We start from the raw sequence: 22,255 nt of genomic DNA, 5'->3' as shown, positions 1-22,255 counted from the left end.
TATGCATCACTGGGTGCAAATAGTAAAATGATGACCATGGTTTTGTTTTTTTTTATGAAACTCGTTTTGTCTATACTTGGAGCAACTGGCCTACACATAGAAAAATTTAAATTTTTATTTAGACTGTATCAAAGAAATTTGATGAATAGATATTGGGACATAGTTTTTTTGCAACTCTCTCGCAGATGCCTTCCCGATATATTTTGCGAAAGAGACAACTCCACGTCGGACTGATTATACCTAACTAAAATCGACCAATTTTGTTGTTTTTTTTTAAAAAAAGAGTATCAAAATGATATTTTCTGTATTGGTTATTTTTGCAATTTTCTAAAATAGTTGTAAAAAAGATACATTACTTTTAAATCAAAGACTTAAGTTAACATTAACAAAAAAAATATTTTTAAAATGTACTTTTAAAAAACTTTTTCATGGAACTAAAAAATACAAGACACATATCAACTAAAAAATAACCTTATAAACATGATTAATTTGATTTATATTCGCCCTCAAATATTATTTATATTATTTTATAGTTTTGTCAGCCTCGTGGTGTAATGTTCAGCGCGTTTGCCTACCATGCAAGAGATTTCGGGTTCGATTCTCGATATGGTTGATGTGAAATAATTATTTAAAAAGGTGTTTTCATACGAGAATATTTCATAGACCCTGGACTGGTACCTAAAGCGAAAGACTGATCATCTTACCTTTATGTAACAAAAAAAGATCAAGATATGTTGTGATTGGTTTACCAATGCAGTGCCCTGTGCACCATTAGGTGCGGAAAGGGAATGGTAATGATATATTTTTCATTGTTATAAAAGTACAAGAGTTTTTCTTTGTTTTGAAAGGCACTCTTCGTAAATATCAAAACTTTGAACTTCTGATCTTCCCTTGAAACCAGTTTTTTTAGTAAATATCCTTTCTTATTATGTAGGTTTTCTCATTCCAGAGCGGTTCCTGCGAGAGCCTAGCCTCCCGCGACCGGCTGGCCAGCTCCGAGTCCGAACTGGAGGCTCCCGAGGACCTGTGCCCTCGGGGCGCAGCCCGCGTGCCGGCCCTGGTTGGAGGCTGTTTGGAGCACCTGCGGCGGCACGGTCTGCGCACGCTAGGCCTCTTCAGGGTGTCGGCGTCGAAGAAGAGAGTACGCCAGGTAAGGATTTTTGGATTTTTCACTCCAGTACTTATACATAAGTGAGTGATTCTATGGTCAAATTGCTACTACATAAAGATGTATACCGCCAGAGACACAATATTTCAATATCATCTTTATATATATATATAATTCCTCTGTACGTGTGATGTCACCGAACTCCTCCTAAACGGCTTAACCGATTTACGTGCGGTTTTCAGAGAAAAATAGATCTTTGCGCTGCGCGTGTTCGTAGATATAAAAATCTTCAATCTAATATGTAAAATAGAAGTAAGGAGCATAAATATGTTATTCGTAGATCTACCAGGGTTCCATTCGACGAGAATGCGCGTACAAAAAAAATGGAAGGATGCTGTTTTTTTGTGCATGAAAAAAGTTTGTTTTTGAATGTTTACAAACAACATTTGCTTTCGATGGATCCCAATCAGATTCTTTCCTTACATTTATTATAATTTCTTTCCATTTTTTTCCTTTTACTGGATTTTTGGTAATACTCAAATAATATTAACTGACATTCCATACATTTTTGAAAATCGCATTCATGAATAAAGTGCACCCCTGTTGCTGAGAAGAGCCGAGTTTGACACTTGGAAAAAGAACTCTGTATTTAAAAATTAATAATTTAATGTTTTGGAATTCAACCATAAACAAGTACCTAGGTACCTACTTAGATTCAATATTAGAATATTAATAATTTTATTTGTACAATAATATTAATAATTTACCTACTTATCAATTTTAAAAAATACAAGCTTATAGCAGGTAAGCCAACGTTCCGGCAGGACAACGTCTGTCGGGTCCGCTAGTCTTTATATATATAATTCCTCTGTGCGTGTGATGTCACCGAACTCCTCCTAAACGGCTTAACCGATTTACGTGCGGTTTTCAGAGAAAAATAGATCTTTGCGCTGCGCGTGTTCGTAGATATAAAAATCTTCAATCTAATATGTAAAATAGAAGTAAGGAGCATAAATATGTTATTCGTAGATCTACCAGGGTTGCATTCGACGAGAATGCGCGTACAAAAAAAATGGAAGGATGCTGTTTTTTTGTGCATGAAAAAAGTTTGTTTTTGAATGTTTACAAACAACATTTGCTTTCGATGGATCCCAATCAGATTCTTTCCTTACATTTATTATAATTTCTTTCCATTTTTTTCCTTTTACTGGATTTTTGGTAATACTCAAATAATATTAACTGACATTCCATACATTTTTGAAAATCGCATTCCTAGATATGTACACCCCTCTGTTGGTGAGAAGACCGGAGTTTGACGTTTGCAAAAAGAATGCGATATTTGAAAAAATATTTATTTTATGTTTTGGAATTCAACCATAAAAAAAGTACCTACTTAAATTCAGTATTTATTAACTATTTTTAGTTTTGAAATTTAATCACAAACAAGTACCTAGGTACCTACTTATCAATTAAAAATATTTTTCCAAGCTAATAGCAGGCAAGCCAACGCGCACCGTTTGGGCAGGACAACGTCTGACGGATTCGCTAGTTAATGTATAAATCTGTAAATAAATTATCTGTTACGGCTCTACTTTGGAACAACTTCATTTGTCAGCATGCGTCGCACTCCGAGTATAAACACAAATTGGTATATGATAACAACACCATGTTTACTAGTATGGAAGGACTAGCTGTTCCTAGATATTGTAATAAATATGGCAAAAGGACACTGCAATACAGTATACCTAAAACATTTAACATATTACCAGACAATATTAAAAATAGTCAGTTAAATACTTACAGGAGTGAGGCGTGTGCTCAAATTATAGCCAATAGAAAAAAGTATTTTATTTTAATGATAGTTTTTAATCTTTATTAACGTAATATAATATGGTATGATATGTAATGTTTTTTAAATGAAATTATGATTAATGTAGGTTAAGTATGAAAATTCGAAGCAACATATAAGAACCTGCTGACGAGTTGTATGCTTTCAATTGAGCAGGACTTAATATAATAAGTATTAATCATTAACTAACATTTGTAATCAGGGTTGGTCCTTGCTAAAATCAGAATTTCTTAACCTGTTGCTCATCTTTATATTTTCGTTTTAGCATAATTATTTACACAAACGTTCACCGCCTCATCTCACCTTGCTTGTCGATTGTAAAATTGGTTATTAAACGATTCGCCATGTTGCCAAATCGTGACGCACCTAATCCACGATTTGGTCGTTAAATAGTACCTACCTTATTTACGCTGGCAACACAGCGATGGTGGACTAGGTCTGACGGTCTGACCCAAACAAATTTAATGCATAAATGTTAATATATTATGTTTATTATTCCATTTGACGATTATTAATTTAATCCAACTTTTGTAGACAGATCTTAGCGAAACGTTTGAACTATTTAGTTCGTGAAAAGCTCGCGTGGGTGTGCTGCAGTCGCGGGTGGCGGTGAGCGGGAAAAATGACAGTTGCGACTTAATGTTTTGGATTTTCTAGCCGATTATTTCGGTCATCTGTGAGAGGCATCTATTTATTTGAATTGAATTATTCAAACTGCCGTTCCATTTTACATTTACATTTACATTTGATGACCTTACTCGCGCGTTATATGTAATCAGCAAACAGTTTTTCCAGAAGAAATTTATAAACTCGACACTGCCCCCGACTAAAATGATCTGATAGAAGTCATATCTAAAAAATGAAGGTTTGTTTTTTTTAATAAAACAACTTTAACATATTACAACAGAGATAAAGAACATTTTAGAGAAGGTAATATAGAAGTCTAGGCATCTACAGGGCTTATAACCTGTCATGGGCCACTTTACACACTGTGTAACATTCACCATTCTGTCCATATTTGAAAATCTATATTCCTTCAATTCTTTCATCTGTTGATGTTTGTAATGTTATAGACAGGTCATAAGCCCTGTAGATGCCTAGACTTCTATATTACCTTCTCTAAAATGTTCTTTATCTTTGTTGTAATTATGTTAACAGCTCCCCAGGGAGTTGAATCCAGTCCTTGTCTACAAAAATTTTAACAAACTCAAAATATTGTTGATAAAGTAACTTTGTTTTTAACCATTGATTTATTTTTTTCCACCGACCGGTTTCAAAGCTAAACAAGCTTCTTTCTCAAGATATTTTTAAGTAATGAATTATTTCCTATTTTATTTTATCAGTATGCTGTCAACTAAATTAATAAATCAAGTCTTTTTGTCTTGAAAGGATGGTAATATGAGATGGATACGTTCGAAACTAGACAAGAGTGGGCTAAAAGAAATATTGTTTTTTTAATTATTTATTATTGTTTTCTTATTATGAAACGCTTTATTAATTTCTGAGATTTCTAATTTTAATATTTGATTTTCAACATGAAGAATTTTTAAATTCAGTGTCTTTATTGAAAGTATTCTTATTTTCTATTAGATGGATTGCAGATTCAGAAAAAAATATTATTATTTAGGCACCTTTGTTCTTTTTCTATAATATTAAAGTTTCATTTAGTTTTTCCAATGAAGATTGAATCGCAATCATTACAATTTAATTAATATATGCCAATTTATTATATTTATGAACTTTGTCTTTGTAATTTTTTACCAATGTTCACAAATTATTAGTTTTGTAGAATGCAGGTTTAATGTTAGATGGTAGGGAATTAGATCATTCTTTAGAAAAATTGACATTTATAAAAAGAATCCTCCTTCGTTGTTTAGTTGGGTTTGCTTTATTTATTGTGGGAGTATAATATAAATATTTATTTATAAGTTTGCGTTGTTGCTTTAAATTCTATATTTTATCAATTAAGTTCTCATTATGTTCATTATTATTAGCAATCTGTTTTATTGTATTAAGTTCTTTTTTAAAATGAGTATCATCAAGTGGAACGTTAATTAACCTATGTATCATTGAATGGAATGCGGAATGTTTACTTTTTTTTAGTTTAGTTTTTTTTTCTTCATTTATGCCTTTTACCATAACATAATTAGTAAAAACAGTAACGGAAACCAGAGAAGAAATATAACTAAATGAACTATTATATCTTTAAAACAATAAAACCATAAAAAGCAATGATAAAACGAGATAAAATCTTTTTCTACGGCCGCGAGAGCGTTTGGAACATCTCCCCAGGTCCCGTATTACAATGGAAATTTAAGAGAGTTATCTGCAATTTTCTTTGTAGTTTTTTTTCCGTGTTAAAAATTGTACGTTCATCCAACTATTTTTAAAACATTTTGAATTGATTATATATTACTAAAGAAGATACTTAATTTCTGTACCTCAGAGGCAGACGGATGCAAATCCTAACGTCAAATGTATAAAAATAGCCTAAAGAATCTCTTTCTCTCTTTAAAAGTGTTTTCTAATAATTTAGAACATTAATTTGTATTTTCAGTATCTTAATACATTGGTTCTTTCATTTTAAAACGAACATTTCTTCAAAATCAATGGACATGATCATAAACTAGATACGAAAATCGAAATCTCGTTTCATCCAATTCTGGATTTGCATCCGTCTGCCTCCGGGTACAGATTTTTTTACACATTTACGCGCACATAAAATTAGATTTTTAATAACAATCAAATATAACTATAACTTCCTATTGTATTCGGGACTGAGAAAGTTCAGTGCTACGGGAAATTGGAAATGAAAAATGTTTTCTTGCTTGCGGTAAAAAATAGAGCATTAAATTGTACTGCAAAATTTCTTGAAAATGTATGAAAAAATCATTAAAAATATATTTTTTTAAAACAAACTACTTTGAACGACGTATCTAGTTCTTCCGAATCAACCGACGAGTGTTGTGAAAGATTCCTGGTTTACGGGAGTCCACTTCACCGGCAAAACTCGTCGAAGAGAACTTGAGACGTCACACGCGGAGTAATTTAAAAGTTACAGAACTTTGAAAAAAACCGTATCGCTGATAATATAAATATGTTAATAACATAAACAAATAAATATTTGTGGCTTAGTTTGAAAGTCCATCAACAAATAAAAAAAATATAGTAATACCACTGAACTTCCTCATTATTAATAGAACAACGGAAAGTAATTTTGTTGTTATCTATGATTCATTCAAATTTCATAACATCTTAATTTTCTTTACTACATTTTACCAATAAATTAATTAAATCACTCGAGGACAAGCAGTGTCAATATAATACTTGGTTTTTAAAACGTTTTTGATTGCAGACGAAATCAAATTAGTTTTATGATACGCCTATCCTATTTAATAATTCACAAATCAAAATATAGATTCTACGTAGGTATGAATTCACGATATTAATTTATAAGCGTTTTGTCTCTTCTTTGGCAATGGTGCCATCTTTATTCAGATGCAATAATTCGTGTGGGATTATCAGAACGGCATGGCATAGAGAACGTTGGTATTATTAATAATATATATACATGTTATTAAATCTACAGATTAAAAGACATGATGTATGGTATAGCTTATTTTCTATAATATGACTTGGCGTAGACGAATTTTCGCTGCTCGGTTTTTACCAAGAATGTTCAAATCAATGGGATATTGTGAAACTTTGGTATTAATGCCAGATAATTTTTGATTTTAAAAAAAATATATATTTTAAACCCTCACGGATTCCATTCATTTTCCATTTTTTTTTTCTTTTTTAAATTCATATTCTTCTGTTCATGATAATATTTTTAACTGAGGAAGATATGAATTAATATGTACGTGTCCTGGTTCATATATAGGACAAAGCGGGAGAGCAATTAAATATAGACTTAAAGAACATCTAGCTTCACATAATAACGAAATATCAAACTATGCATCACATTAAAATGAGTTGAAACATAATTTTGACGAATCAAAAGGACATACAAATTTTACATGTAGGTCATAAAGTTCAAAAGTTAGATAGATTAGAAATTTTAGAAATAAATAGGATAAAAAATAATAGCGATAGAATTTTAACAAATCAGCAGATAGAATTCAAAAACCCACCCTTATTAGCCCCCTTAGTTAGACCCTGTACATTGTAATAAAACAATAAATGTTTTTCATAAAATACAATCCTCTCTTACAGTCCACCGCCAACACATGTTTCAATAATTTATGTCACTTAAGATAATAGTTAGTTTCATATAAATTATCCTTACACTGTATAATATTTACCAGTCTAAAGATGCCCATTAGAGGGTGAAAGCGCTAATTGGTCAAACAAATAAGTGGAAGCGTACCACTACTACTACTACTACTACTACTACTACTACTACTACTACTACCATCACGCCATTTCGCCGTAGGGGTAGGCAGTGAGAATGGACCGCCACACACGTCTATCCTGGCATACATTCCTAGCTTCTTCCACATTCATACATCTTGTCATACATGCCCTTCGGTTCTGTCTGCTTTTGACATGACCAGACTTAAGATTTTGGTTTATCTGATCATGCCAAGTCTTCCTTGGTCGCCCTCGTCTAACGTTACCGTTCATTTTCGCCATATATACTTGTTTTACCATGCTTTCGTCGTCCATTCGTTCTATGTGACCGAACCATCTCAGAGACCCTTTCTTAATCTTATCAATCATACTTGACTCAGATCTACACTTTCCCCTGATTTCACCATTTGTAACCCTGTTATACATTGATTTCCCGCACATTCGTCTAAGAGATCGCATTTCAACCACGTTCACTCGGCTTTCATCCTTTCTCTGCCAGTTCCATGTTTCACTTCCATACATTAGTGTTTGGACTAAAACTCCGTTGTGCACTGCCAGTTTAGCTTCGATTGACATATTCTTATTAGCAATTACTGTGATTAGTGCTCCGTTCATTTTGTTGCCCGCATTCACTATCCTTTCAACATCTTTTTCTATTAGTGCTCCGTTCATTATGTTGCCCGCATTCACTCTCCTTTCAACATCTTTTTCTACTCTTCCATCTCTTGAAAACATGTTTCCCAGATACACAAATTTTTCTACTTGTTCGAGACATTCGTTGTTTACATGTATTATGCTGTCAGTAAGTAACCTCACTATCCCTTTCAAATTTCCTACCAAGTATTTAAAATTAATAACTTATATGTAAATATAGGTTATTACATCATGACAATGGAATTCCATCAAGAATTGTCAATAAATAATTTAAATCAAATAAGTTTATAATAATAGTGTCCATGTTTACTACAATTATTTTCAAGTTTTTGTTTTTTGTCTACAATTACATCAGTGGCTAATTTATCGAAAGAAAAAAAAGACTTTTAGTTGAAAGAGTTCAGTTATATTTAATTGTTAAGTTTGTTTAAAAAGTTCTTTAGCTGCAGTTAGATAAGGGAGGTCGCACACTAACTTTAATGATTTATTTTGCTGTCTTTGTAGTCTACTTATGTCATTTTGATTTCTTGTTCCCCATAAAAGTTACATATAACATATTTTAGTGTGTATCAAAATGTATTGCAACAGAGAGGGAAAACATTTTTGAGAAGGGAATGTGTAATGCTGGGCATTAACAGGTCTCATGACCTGTCATTGGCTGGTTTTGGTGTAGCAAGCGGTTAAAATGCAGCGTGTGAGTGCGTGCCCATAAACGTATTATAATATCTTAGTAAAATATCACCATCGTTTCTCTATCTGCGCCCAGTGATACAAAGGGCAGCATTGGTTCTTCGATTTCTGGATATAGATCATTTTTGTTGCATCCACCCTAGCAAGAATCAAACCTAGGACCTCAAGCGTAGTAGGTGAACACTCTAACCACTATATTACAAGGCGGACTTATCTTCACTAAATTTCCTTTTTCGGGTTTTTTACCTGAGAGTAGCCATCTACTTGAAAATACTCGTCCAGAGTTCCTGTTCGACAAAAGAAATATAAATGTGTAAATATAGACAGAATAATTGATATTTCACGGTGTACGTATTGTGTGTAAATATATTGTTTTATGATAATCTTTACTCACTGTTATGACAATATGTCATAAACCCTGTACACAACTATTCATATATTCATTTATTTCCCACTCTTTTTTTCTTGTATTTCATTTTTTTTTATTTCACGTTAAATACTTTGTGATATAAACATAGTTATTTATGTGCACGGTTGGTTTGATATTTAAAACGTTATTTTATTTGTGTCTCAGCTTGTTGCAGGCTGAAGTAATTAGTATATTGGTAAAAGGCAAAGTAAAAGAGAGGATGTCCGCCATTTTAACATTTTGACAGTTCATTTCCCGCGTTTATGATGTTAGTAAATTCCTCGCGTCATATTATATTAACAGACCCAAACAAAAACCCCGATATGTATTTGAATGCACCTCTCATCTTATTAATCAGTGGCTCTTAAAGCTGCTACAATTGCACTTCACTATCTTATTTTCCGCATCGTGTATTTTCTCGGGTTTCTCGAAATTCCCGGAATGTCAGGTTTTCGGGACATTTGGCTAATTTCTCGTGACGTCAGCAATGTCAATGTCGAAATGAAACAACGGTTTTATTACGGCCGCGGTATTCCTAAGAATAAATCCTATGAGCCGAGAATTCCTTGTGTTAAAATTGGGCTTTTAACACGTCACTTAAAAAGCCATTACAAGGTGTTTGGTTTAATTCTTGAAAATCAGCTACCTGGCAACACTCCACGATCTACAAACGAGAATTGATACCTGCTTATGAATACTCATTTTATATCTCTTTTATTTATAGATTTTTATACATGTTATGTATTTTACAGATTAAAATATTTTGTTGCATAAGTAACACGCAACTCACGCAGCAATCACGAGAATGCTACACTTTTATTACCAAGTCTTTGTCAATATACAGGGTGTTCTTGAAACCCTGTCACATCCGAAACCACGATGATCAGTGTGAGCAAGAAGACATATTGGCACATTAAAATAAATTTTTAATGAAAATAATATTTTTTTAAATAAAATATCAAAAAATGCAAATGGTTGCTCGGTGGAAGCGTATCGCAGCTAGAAAAAACGAGTCTTAATTTATTTTAAAATGAATTAAGGGGCATGTAAAATATATCAATAGATGAATAAAAAACATTATAGTTTGAGCAAAAACAATAGGGGAAATAGTGTTGTGCATAGTTAGTGCTACAGACTGGCAGATGGAATAAATACCTATTTCTTGTCACGCGAAAGGGGACATTAAGGTTAAAAGAGTCTACTTTATTATTTAATAATTTATATAAAAAGCATAATTCAGATATAGTGCGTCTATTTTCGAGGGTAAAAAATCCATTTTATTTAGCAGATTGGCTGTAAGTGCAAAGCGTTTAATTTTTTTAATAATTTAGGTATTTAAAAAAATTTCGTTAAACATTTTCAATCCTTTCAATGTTTGTAATGTATTATATACCTCAATGATCAATTATAATGTTTGTCTATCAGATAGCTATCCTAAACATCCTACGAATAAAACTGACATTTTGCCAATGCACACCATCACTAAACATTACTTGTTGAAAAATTTTAAATTCAATTTTAATATTAATAAACGATTTTCAGTAGACTTAAATCATTGTTCACACATAAATCAATTATATTAGATTTCAAGTGACCATTACGATACTTTTTTTCTCATTATCTCTAAATTTGTTGTTTAAAAAAGGCTTAGTAAAAAACTGGACGATTATTGTAAGGTGTATTCGGCTCAAAGCGCCTGCCATTGTCATTATAGGCAACTAGAAGAACACAATTTTCAGGAGCTTTGAGTGTTTTATTGATTTATGCTCGTATTCAAAGGCAGAATACCTTGAAGGTGGGGACAGCTTTCCTCGCCTTGAGTTTCGTCTCTTGAATACGGACATTAATCTTACATGAAATATTGACAAAATAACTTAATACTTGTAAAGTCTTACAATTTATTCTAACTTTCATTAGCACAGTGCTTCTACAGAAGTTCGTTTTTTTAATTGATTTATTTGATGCGTAACACGAGGAAAATTGACAATAGAATCTGAACGTAAAACGTGCTGAAATAAAAATACCCAGTAATTAGAATAAATGGTAGCAATACTCTCTGAACTTTCTTACAGTCACAGGAAAGACGTCGATATCCGAAGAGATACGGTTGAGTAAAAACATCGCTATAAATTATATTTAAAATTATATATTACATCTATCAGTTATACAGGGTGTTCTTTAAACCCTGTCACATCCGAAACCACGATGATAAGTATGGGCAAGAAGACATGTTAGCATATTTAAAAAAAAAATTGAATAAAGAAAATTTAAAAAAACAAAATATTAAAAATAACAAATGGTTGCTGACTTCTGCAGGGGAGAAGCGGGGGGGCGTGGCCGCGTGCCTGACAGTGTATCAGATTCCCCCCCTTCCCCCTTCTATAGTCACCCCTGCAGAAGCAGGCAACTATTTGTTTTATTTGATATTTTATTTTTGTAAAAAATATTTGCATTAAAAAAATATTTTAATGTGCCAATATGTCTTCTTGCTCATACTGATCATCGTGGTTTCGGATGTGACAGGGTTTAAAGAACACCCTGTATATCCACTATCGATTTTTTTTACTCACATTCTCATCACCGTTTATAAAATATAAAAAATGCCAAAAAATAAAACGTATTTATGTACATTAAAAATACATTATTTAGGATTAATTAACGATAATAATAGTCTCCTATATATTTGTCGGGTTCGTGGTGTGATGGTCAGTGCGTTTTCCTACCATTCAAGAGGTCTCGGGTTTGATTCCCGGTATGGTAGACATGAAACATTTATTTGAAAGAGAGTTTTGATGATGAAAGTAGGTTAAATACTGTCGAAATGCGATCCCTCGGGCAAATGTGTGGTAAAACGATGTACGATAGGTGCACAAATGTCGAGATCCGTGAAATGTGTAAAGCTGAGACAACCATTATCGACAGAATCAAGAAAGGGATGCTGCGTTGGTTTGGACATGTTGAGCGAATGGACAGCAAAAGAACGGCTAAAAGGATCTACGATGCGAGTGTTCATGGATGCAGAAAACGAGGAAGACCGAGAAAGACATGGCACGATCAAGTCCATCAAATACTTTAATATGGACATGTCAAAAGTAGGAATAATCGGCGTGCGTGCATGAGAAGATGAATGAATCTAGAGGAAGCGAGGTCTGCATGCAAAGATAGAGTGATATGGCGTTTTATCCTCTCTGCCCAGCCCTTCGGGGAAACGCCATGATGGTTTGTTGTTGTTGTTGTTTTCACACTAGAATATATAATGGTCCCTGGACTGGTACCTGAAGCGTAAGACTGATCATTTTACTATCATGTAACAAAAAAATGAACAAGATACGCTGCGATTGGTGTACCAATGCAGTGCCCTATGCACCATTAGATGCGGAAAGGAAATGATGTAGATATATTAATCATTAAAAAGTGATTGAACTTCGTTCTAGGTAGCTTCTTGCTGCGTGTGTTGTATGTAGATATTTATATGTAAGTATTTTGTGAGTATAAGTAATGTGTGTGAATATAAGTGAGTTTGGTTTATGTTATGTAAGTACATATGATAATATTATTATTTTTTTATTTGCTTTTATTCAGGAAACATACAGTACAATTACAAAGTTTAATATTTTACACAATTAGACTTAATTCTAATGGACCAGTAAAGTTTCCATATTAAAAAGCAATTATATGTAAGGTTAATTATGAAAGTATAAAAAAGAGAAGGAAAAATAAAAACATCAATGAAAGTTGTTTAAAAATTAAAATTTAAGTGAAAAAAATATATTTTAAAGTTTGTAGTTTGTAGTGAGTATTTATAAATGGAAATAATATTAAAAATGAAGAAAATTTGTAAGAGTAATTAAAAATTAAGAATAGAAATAAAGAATGAAAAACATGCTCAGATGTAAAAATAAAATAAAATAGTAATAACATTTTTTTAAAAAAAAGGAAAAACATAAATATACGCATATTTATTTTAAGGGATTCAAAGAAACGATGAGAAGAATCTTTAAGTGAAATATAAGACAGTAAATTTAGGTCAATTTAAAAAACATCTTCAAAATTAATGACACATTATAGTAAGAGCAGCAATATATTGATTTTATATACATATATAATATAAGTAATTAAAAGTATTTTAAAAGTATAAAAACATGCCAATGCAGCAGAGAAAAAATAAAAAATAAAGAAGGAATAACAAGTATAGCAGGTAATCTTTAAAATTTGAAAAAGCAATATAAGGAGAAGATTTTAAACCAAGAGAAGTCGATAAAATTTCATTAATGCGTAGATTTTGGTAGTAATACAAAATTTCAAAAGAGAAATTTGATTTATAATAATAATATGTAATGTATGTAATTTGAGTGATGAGTGTAATGGTGAATTCTTATGAGTATGTGAGTGTAATGGTGAATTCTTAGTGTATTTTGTGTAAATTTAAAATAAAACACTTTATTTATTTAATAAACATATACCACACACCAGTTTAATATTAGAACACGTCTAGTTTCAGGTATTCTGAAATACCCATCATCTGGTGTAAGCATCAACTAAACATAATATTTTATACAGATAAGTACTTAGGTACTTATAGGGTTGGATAGTGGGGGTAAAGCGGGGTGGGGTGGACGGAGTGAGGCAAGATAGGTTTTCCTATTTTCGAGGAATATTGAAAGCGCGGGGGTGAAGAATTTAGGAATCATATATAATTAATTTAAGTTATTTTGTATACTATATATTATATCGTAGATAGGTTTACGCTAATTAGTACGAACACACAATATTTATGAAAAAAAAAATTAGTAATAAATTAATCACTATTTTGAATATCATAAACTTTTCTGCTCACGCATTTTAAAATACACATTTAATCATGATATTCATAACCACAATACAATACTTCGCAAATTTGACCACATAACCGAGTATCGCACGCAACTACACTGGCTCAGTATCAGGCATAGAAGAAACATTCACATTCTATCACTTTTTCACAATATTTTAAATAATCCCACTTCGCCTGTTTATCTGAGAGAGCTCATCCAACCCCTTTCACAACACGGACTATCTCTTCGTTCTAGTAACGAGAGAAACCTTTTAATACCCTGTCATCGCTCTAATTTTCTTGCCTCCTCTTTCACAGTAGTAGCCGCTTGATTGTGGAATAATCTACCCACTAATGTTAGAGACTCCCCTTCTTCATTTACATTTAAGTCAAGATTGAAATGTCACTATCTAAATATTTAAATTGTTCCTTTATCCTTCTTCTTTCCTTCCCATCCCCTCTCCTCTCTTCATAGTGTAGTGTTAAATATATATTTATTTTGTTAATCTTTGTTTTTAATTTTTGTATAAAATTGTAAGATTCAATATGTGCATGTATTTATAATTTTCTCAAACTGAACGGTTTGGGTAGGTAGGAAGAAATTGCCTTAAGGCAATATGCCCGCCCTTTTATGTATATATATTGTAAATGTATATAAAGTGTAAAATAAAAATACACGAAACTCAAAAAATATTTATGTATTAATCTAAATTTCGCTCAACGAAGTATGGCAAAAAGTCTTTGGAAAATGTTGGCCATTCCTAATTTAATAATCTGTCCGATGAACTAAAAAACTAAAAGTCGAATAGCAAATCTAAAACTGTTGCAAATAAAAAATATTGCTTAAATATTTTTGATAGTGATAGTTATTAACATCATTTATGAAGATAGTATATAACATTAATATTAATTTATAATAATATGTTTCTAATATTATATTTTCTTACTATTTCGGATTGTATTAACTGATATTACATATTGTCACAAAAATGTTTTCTTTTTATGTACCGTCCTAAATGAGTTTTTTTATAACTAATATAATATATAAAGTATAATATCTTGTTCATTATCATATATTTTATTAATAATTTTAAAAAATCTTTTTTTAATCCAGTCTGCAACCAATCTTTCAATGTTTTCGTTTTTTCCACTCCTAGTTTTAAACATTGTCGGTGCAATTCATTTTTTTTTAAATATTACCAATTCGTTCTGAATTTATTTCGAAGAGTCAGCCCTTCTTGAAATGGCGTGGCATGTTTTGCAATCAAACGACTCACAGGCATGGTTATTTTGGCTATTTAATTGCATAAACTTCGTAATTATGACATTTAACTGTCAGAAATTGCACACCGAAGATCTTATAACGTTAACGCGAATAAAATTATACTCGTAGTTTGACCTCGTCTGCACAAATATGTCAATTTCCCTCTACTTATTATTACATACATTTCTCTATCGTTATACAATGTCTGTTCTGACGTGTAGCGACATATTTATCAACCTCGACTTAAGTATTACATTTCTTTAACTTGTTTACACGTTGTATTTAATAATCTTTTGTCCGCTTTGAGAAGTAGGGAGTTCGATTTCCATGAAAGTCGCCATAAAGTATTTATTTCTAAAGTATTTGTTTACCACAACATTTTATAGCTTTATTTAACTTAGTATCGTGATGTTTGCTATTTTGAATGCACATTTCGTACCTTTAGGACGAAATCGACTTAACTCAAAAAAGCTTAAAATGGGTTAAGATCATAAAACGACTTCAATGAACACTGTCCATCTTTCTGCATTAAAAAAACGACAAAACCGTTACATCGGTCTCTTTGTTACTCAGAGAATCACAGAATTAAATTCCGTGTCAGTACGGAAGCGACGCAATTGGTGTTGTGTTTACATTGCTGTGTGAAGGACGCAACGCAAACAAACATATAGTGACCGAAGGCAGGTTGAGTCGATTTTATTCTAATACAAATGGAATGTTTACTTTATTTTTTAATATTAAAACGACCAATTTAGCTTTGCGATTGTTTCGTTCCGACTTACCGATAATCTTAGTGACTTATTTAAGTTAATGTCATTTTATTATTTAAACTATCGATAATCTTAATGACTTATTTACGTTTATGTCATTTCATAAATAAATAAATGTGTTTGGTGACCTGATCTGACCTAATAAAAATTATGCCATTATCTTATTCATCAAAGTGGTTTGGTTTGTTTTTTTTTTCAATCTAATAATGACTCATTAAATAAATGTCTTTTTTAAACTTATAATTATTTATTTTCACTATGCTTTTTTTATGAATTCATAGTTGAAAGCATTCGGTATAATCTTTAAATCAAAATTTGGTGCTTACTTCGAAGAATACGAAACAATCGACGAAAGAATACGGAGGTGTCACAATTTACATTCTTCTTTTGCATTTTCCCAAAAAGTTGCGTCGTTTTCGTCCTAAGGGTGCGCTATGTGGTAGTGTTTTTTATTGAAAATAGTTTTAAACACGTCAAACAGTTTATTATAATGTCACAAAATAGTTGTAAAATTACTCTGCCGTAATGTTATGATTTACGACATTGGCCCTTATAGACCCAAGCCACAGATATATCTATGCTTGTCATATCAAAAGTAAATGTAAAAGGTTCGATAATTCAAACGAACTTTAGTGCTTAAAAAAAAATATCCAAATACATATATTATTAAATGGAGTTATCATATTTAGATTTATATCTTCAACAAATTTTCAGAGCACGCCTATAATAATTACGTAAAATATCTTTCATTTTGTCTTTTTTATAATTTTTTTTAATCTAATTTTTAACGTAATTTTAAGTGATTCAGTTGTTTATGGTTGAATTCATCGACGATTTAATTTTTTGAAAGCACTCATCTATCAAAACTTAAACATGCTTAAAAGTAAAAAATTGCCGCCGAAAAGTCAAATACAAAATGTGGTTGCACATACAAACTATACATACAGACTGTGGAGGCGGCGCATCCCTTGAATATTTGAAAATAAGAAATGCATTTTATTATTGAAAATTATGCATTTGAAAAAACATCAAAAATATTCCTAAAACTATCGCAGAAAATGTTCGAGCGCACGCAATTTACAATTATTTCAAACAATATTTTCGGTATACATACCTAAATACGTACGCGTATTTCCTACATCAAGGTACCTTGGCCTTGATAGTATTCGTTTGATACGCTGGAATCTGGATACTACTCTTCATTTTGAATCCAGTCTTATTACAAATGACAGAATTTCCACGCACGCGCATTAAAGTTCATAGCGTTGTCGTTTTGTTCTACGAGACTCACGGCGATAAGAGCATCCAACTTGAGTAATGCGAAGAAAAAACGACTTTAATAACATATAGCACAAAGTTTTAAATGGAGTGTTGTTGGAATTTAACAAAAATTTTGGAACAACTTGAGTTTTAGGTACTGTCCAAATGAACTGCTTCACAGCTAGACGCGCTTGCTCCTGTGCTCCGTTAATTTATGTATCATAAACTATTAATTATTATTCGACTTGTCAAATCAACTATGTCAAACTCAAGATGTCGGATCAAAATAGACGGGGAACTAACGGAAGAATTCGCAGTATCCCAGGGATTAAAACAGGGAGACGGCCTGGCCCCATCTCTTTTTTATATTGTGCTCAAACATGTCATAAGAAGAACTCTCATAGACACAAGCTCCAATATTTGTTATCAGAGTAGCCAACTTGTTGGATATGCGGATGATATCAACATTGTCGGGAGATCAATAACAGCCATTAAAGAGGTCTCTGATCCCTTGGAAACAGCTGCGCGAGATGTAGGACTGCAAATCAATGTTGAGAAAACAAAAATGATGACATAGAGCAGAAACCCATCGCACGGAACAAGAGGCTGTGTCCAATACAAAGATAATTGCTCCTTCAAAGTGATCGAGTAATTCACCTACCTGGGCTCCAGTATGACAGAGAACAATGAGGATCCAGCAGAAATCAGAAAAAGAATCACAGCAGCTAAAAAAACATACTTTTCTCTGCTGCCAGTGTTTAAATCACGTAACGTCCACAGAAAAACCAAGATTACCAGGTACAAAACAATTATACGTACTGTATTGGCATATGAATGTGAAGCTCTTACACTGAAAGTAAAGATGGCTGAGATGCTGGACACTTTTGAACAAAAAGTACTCCGAAGAATCTGCGGACCAGTGAGAGTGAATAATCAGTGGCGCATTTGGCATAACAAAAAACTGTACGACATATACCAGCATCTTGGCACATATGAAGTTGCTCAGATTAAGATGGGCCGGACAAGTACAGCGAATGCCTGATTCACGTGTTCCTAAAGGATTAATGAGCGGACACCCGGGTGGAAGGAGATCAGTGAGAAGACCCCGGCTGAGATGGAAGGGTAAAGTGAGAAAGGATGCAGCGCAGTTTTTCCAGGTGGCAAATTAGAAAACGGTGGCTGAGGACAGACAGAGTTGGAGGCAAAAGTTGCAGGAAGCAAAAGCTCGATATGGACTGTAGCGCCATCGGAGAGAGAGAGATTATAATGGAAAACTTACATAAGGTCATTTTCACAGTATAATACCTCAAGCGCACTTTACAAAAGTTATTATTTGCTATATTTATTTTAATTAGGTATCTACATAGATAATGTGGATGCGGCGCATCCTTTGAAACTATTTCATATGTATTTTACAAAAAAAAAACCATTATAAATACGAAATAAAATCTACAAATATGTACCTATTCCTAAAATTCTCACTGAGAACGTTCGGGTGTACGCGATTCAACTAATATTTTCAGTATACGTACATACCTAGCTACTAGCTACGTATGCGTATTTCCTTTACCAACGTACGTTCTGAATATCTAGGTATCTTGTCCTTGATAGTATTAGTTGTGTACGCGGGATGCTGCTTGTCGAGTTGCGTGTAGTTCCTATAGTAAACGTTCGAATTTTTGCGCACGCGCTTTAGGTTCATAGTTTTAGATTTCTCCTACGAAACTCGGAGAGATAAGAGCATCCAATTTATAACTTTTAGCATAAAGTTTGAAAGAGCGTATGATTGGAGTCGAGTCATCGTTCGTTGCACGGAGTGCACGCCTTTTTTGTTACGCGCTGTCTTTCGTTTTAATGTCATGTCTGAATCTGACAAAATCATTCGTGCTCTCACCGAGAGAATTGAAGTGCTGGAAAGTTTCGTTTCCAGTAAATTGGATAGTATTTTGATGTGGATTAAATCCAAAAGTGATAAATTACAACCTACCGCCGCCGCTGATATCGGACCAGCGCTATCCGCACTTAGCCGTTCGGAAATCTCCGGTAATGTTCGGCAGTTGCGTGAGGCCGGGCTCCCCGCGAGCCCCTCTCCGCCCTGCCCCGCCGTCACTACCGGATCAGAGCCGTTTGCGTCAAGCTGTTCGGAAATCTCCGGTGGTGTTCGGCAACCGCGTGCGGCCAGGCTCCCCGCGAGCCCCTGTCCGCCCTGCCCCACCATCACTATCGAACCAGTGCCGTCCGCACCTAGCTGCTCGGAAGTTTCCGACAATGTTCGGCAATTGCGTACAACTCCACGCATGCGTACCGATAACATTGCACCCACGGCGTCAACAAAAACAAAGATGATGACACGTGCGATGTCGAAGGCGGTTATACCGGTGGAGGCCAAAAATACATCTGAAAACTTTTCTTCTGAGGGAGATATGCAGCCTCCGTCGCAATCAGCTCCCCGATCACCCAGCACGCCCATCACTATCAACTATGCCGCAGCTGCCGCCAGTTCGAGGAATGTTCCCAGCGATACTTCGGTGATGGTTCCCCCAACAATGGAGTCGGCGGCTGCAGTTCTCCCCAGTGTATCAGTGTCTCCTTCCAAAGATTGGAAGACTGTTAAAAATAAAGGGCGTGTCGTCGTTCGGGGTACCTTGGGAAAGCGGAGGGAAGAGGATAAGTTTTATCACTTCTATCCGTTCCATAAGGACACTACGAGCGACGATATGTCCTCTTATTTAACCTCATTGGTGAGTACCGCCTCATTTCATGTGACAAAGATCAAATCGCGGGGTGACTACTCGTCATTTAAAATCGGAATTCCGAAAAATGCTGTAGATGCAATTTTGCAAAGCGAAAATTGGCCGCGAAAGTCGTATATTAAAGAGTGGGATGCAAAACCGCGAGATGCGCCGCGACTTCCCTCGGTAAAGTGACTAGATCGCGATAGTACAACTGAATTTTTATTACATGAATATTCGCGGGTTGAAAACGAAACGCGAAGATTTTTATAACAGTGTTTCGGCCTGTGACCTTGATGTTATAACATTAACCGAAACTTGGTTAAACGATGGCGTTTTCGACTCTGAATTATTTGATAGTAACTTTACAGTAGTAAGGCGAGATCGTGGTGGCCACAGGCAGGGTGGGGGATGTTTATTGGCTGTGAGAAATAGAAAAAACTTGCAAGTCGAGCGTTTTTCTGTTTTAGAAACGTCCAATGAAGATCTCTGGGTAAAACTGACATACGATCTCGATATTACGTTCATTTGTGTATTATATTTCCCTCCGGCGAGTGAGACGAATATATATCAACTGTTCTTTGACAGGGTATTGTCCAGTTTAGAGCTACTTCGGGACAAAAGTGTCATTATATTGGGGGACTTTAACATGCATTCAGCAAAAAACATTAAAAGTATAGAGGCTAACCTCACTTTTTTGTGCTCGGTGTTGGGTCTTTCGCAGTATAATTATATTTTGAACTCTAGGGGTAGAACGCTGGACTTAATATTCAGTAGAAGAGTTGTTGGTGTGTTTCGGTCATTATCACCTCTTACAAGAGAAGATAATTATCACCCCGCACTTGAATTTTGTTACAATCTGATTGCAGATCGCCCCCATCGATCCAGAGTTCCCGCGGAGGGTACGGTTAGTCAAAGAGGATGGAATTTTCATAAAGGCGACTTCGACCGACTGTACTCTCTCATGGACGGTATCGACTGGGGCGAGATGTATAAAATATCAGATGTAAATGAAGCGGTACAATATTTTTATTGTATTGTTGAAGGTGTATTTGATTCCTGCTTCCCTAGAAAATCTCAGGCTACTGGTGGGAGGCGATATCCGAAGTGGTTTTCTAGGGACATTGTTAGAAACATACAGACTAAGCATTTCTATCATAAAAAGTGGAAAGCTTCTGGCTGTCGCGGTGATTATGAGATGTTTGGGTGTTACAGATCTGTCGTAAGACGTAGCATTCGATTGGCGTACCGGGAGTTCATTTCCAACATGGGAAGCAACATTCTTCATGATCCTAATACCTTTTGGAACTATATAAGGTCACAAAAGGCGGATGGTGGGAGTGTTGATTCCATGACATGGGGTGAAAAATTGGTTCGAGGTGCAAACATAGCTGAAGCGTTTGCAGGTCATTTTAAAACAGTATATAGCAATGAACCTCCGCTTCTAGATGTTAATATTGCTAAGCAATGTTCACAGACCGGTGCACAGTTTATTGATGTTCAAAATATCAATGAGAAGGATGTGGCCGACACTATCAAAAAATTAAGTAATACTAATTCTCTCGGACCAGATTTTATTCCGACATTCTTCCTAAAAGGTTGTGTGGAACTGATCAAAAAACCCCTCTGTTTTTTGTATAATCTTTCTTTTAATACGGGGGTCTTCCCAGAAACATGGAAGACGTCAAAAGTAACACCTATACATAAAAGTGGATCTAAGTCATCAGTAGAAAATTACAGACCTGTAGCTGTTCTTTCTGCACCAGCGAAGGTATTTGAAATTATCATATGTAGAATTGTCACTTCCCGAGTAGAGCCATTTATTATTGATGAACAACATGGGTTCAGGAAAGGCCGCTCGGTTGAAACCAATCTAATGGTTTTTACAAACTACGTCACGGAAGCTCTGGATGCAGGACATCAGGTAGACTGTTCATATAATGACTTCGCCAAGGCCTTTGATACTGTCGACCATGATGTCTTATTAAATAAGCTGTATGAGATCGGTTTCTCGGATGGTATGTTAAAATTAATGGCGAGCTACCTCCAAAACAGAAACCAATACGTCTCCTACGGTCTATTCGCGTCAGAGTGTTTCCATACTTTCTCGGGTGTCCCGCAAGGCTCTAACCTGGGTCCATTGTTGTTCTCAATTTTCATTAATAATATTAAAAATGTAATTTTGAACTCGCGTTTTCTGTTGTTTGCGGATGACTTAAAACTGTTTTTAAAGGTGACAACTTCTGACGATTTTCGTCTTCTCCAAGCGGATATATCTAATATATCTGAATGGGGAAGGCGAAACAAACTTGGGTTTAATGTTTCCAAGTGTTCGGTCACGTCCTTCACTAGG

General features: G+C 34.1%; 1 protein-coding gene across 1 annotated transcript in view; it reads left to right on the top strand.

Annotated features, from left to right (window-relative positions):
• Positions 1-949: 949 nt before the first annotated feature.
• Positions 950-22,255, top strand: part of LOC148270862 (rho GTPase-activating protein 6-like) — a gene marked incomplete at its 5' end in the record, with an annotated part of 34,040 nt that continues 12,734 nt past the window's right edge. Inside the window, one exon of the mRNA XM_088242121.1 lies at positions 950-1,150. Coding sequence (XP_088098247.1) covers positions 950-1,150 — 201 coding nt within the window. The remainder of the gene's footprint in view (positions 1,151-22,255) is intronic.

This window comes from Micrasema longulum, unplaced genomic scaffold (assembly GCF_059751315.1).
Source record: "Micrasema longulum isolate JH-2025_06_02 unplaced genomic scaffold, ASM5975131v1 h1tg003329l, whole genome shotgun sequence".
NCBI classification, from domain to species: domain Eukaryota; kingdom Metazoa; phylum Arthropoda; class Insecta; order Trichoptera; family Brachycentridae; genus Micrasema; species Micrasema longulum.
Note: the sequence above shows the minus strand (reverse complement) of the source record. Positions and strands in the feature narration are given on the sequence as shown.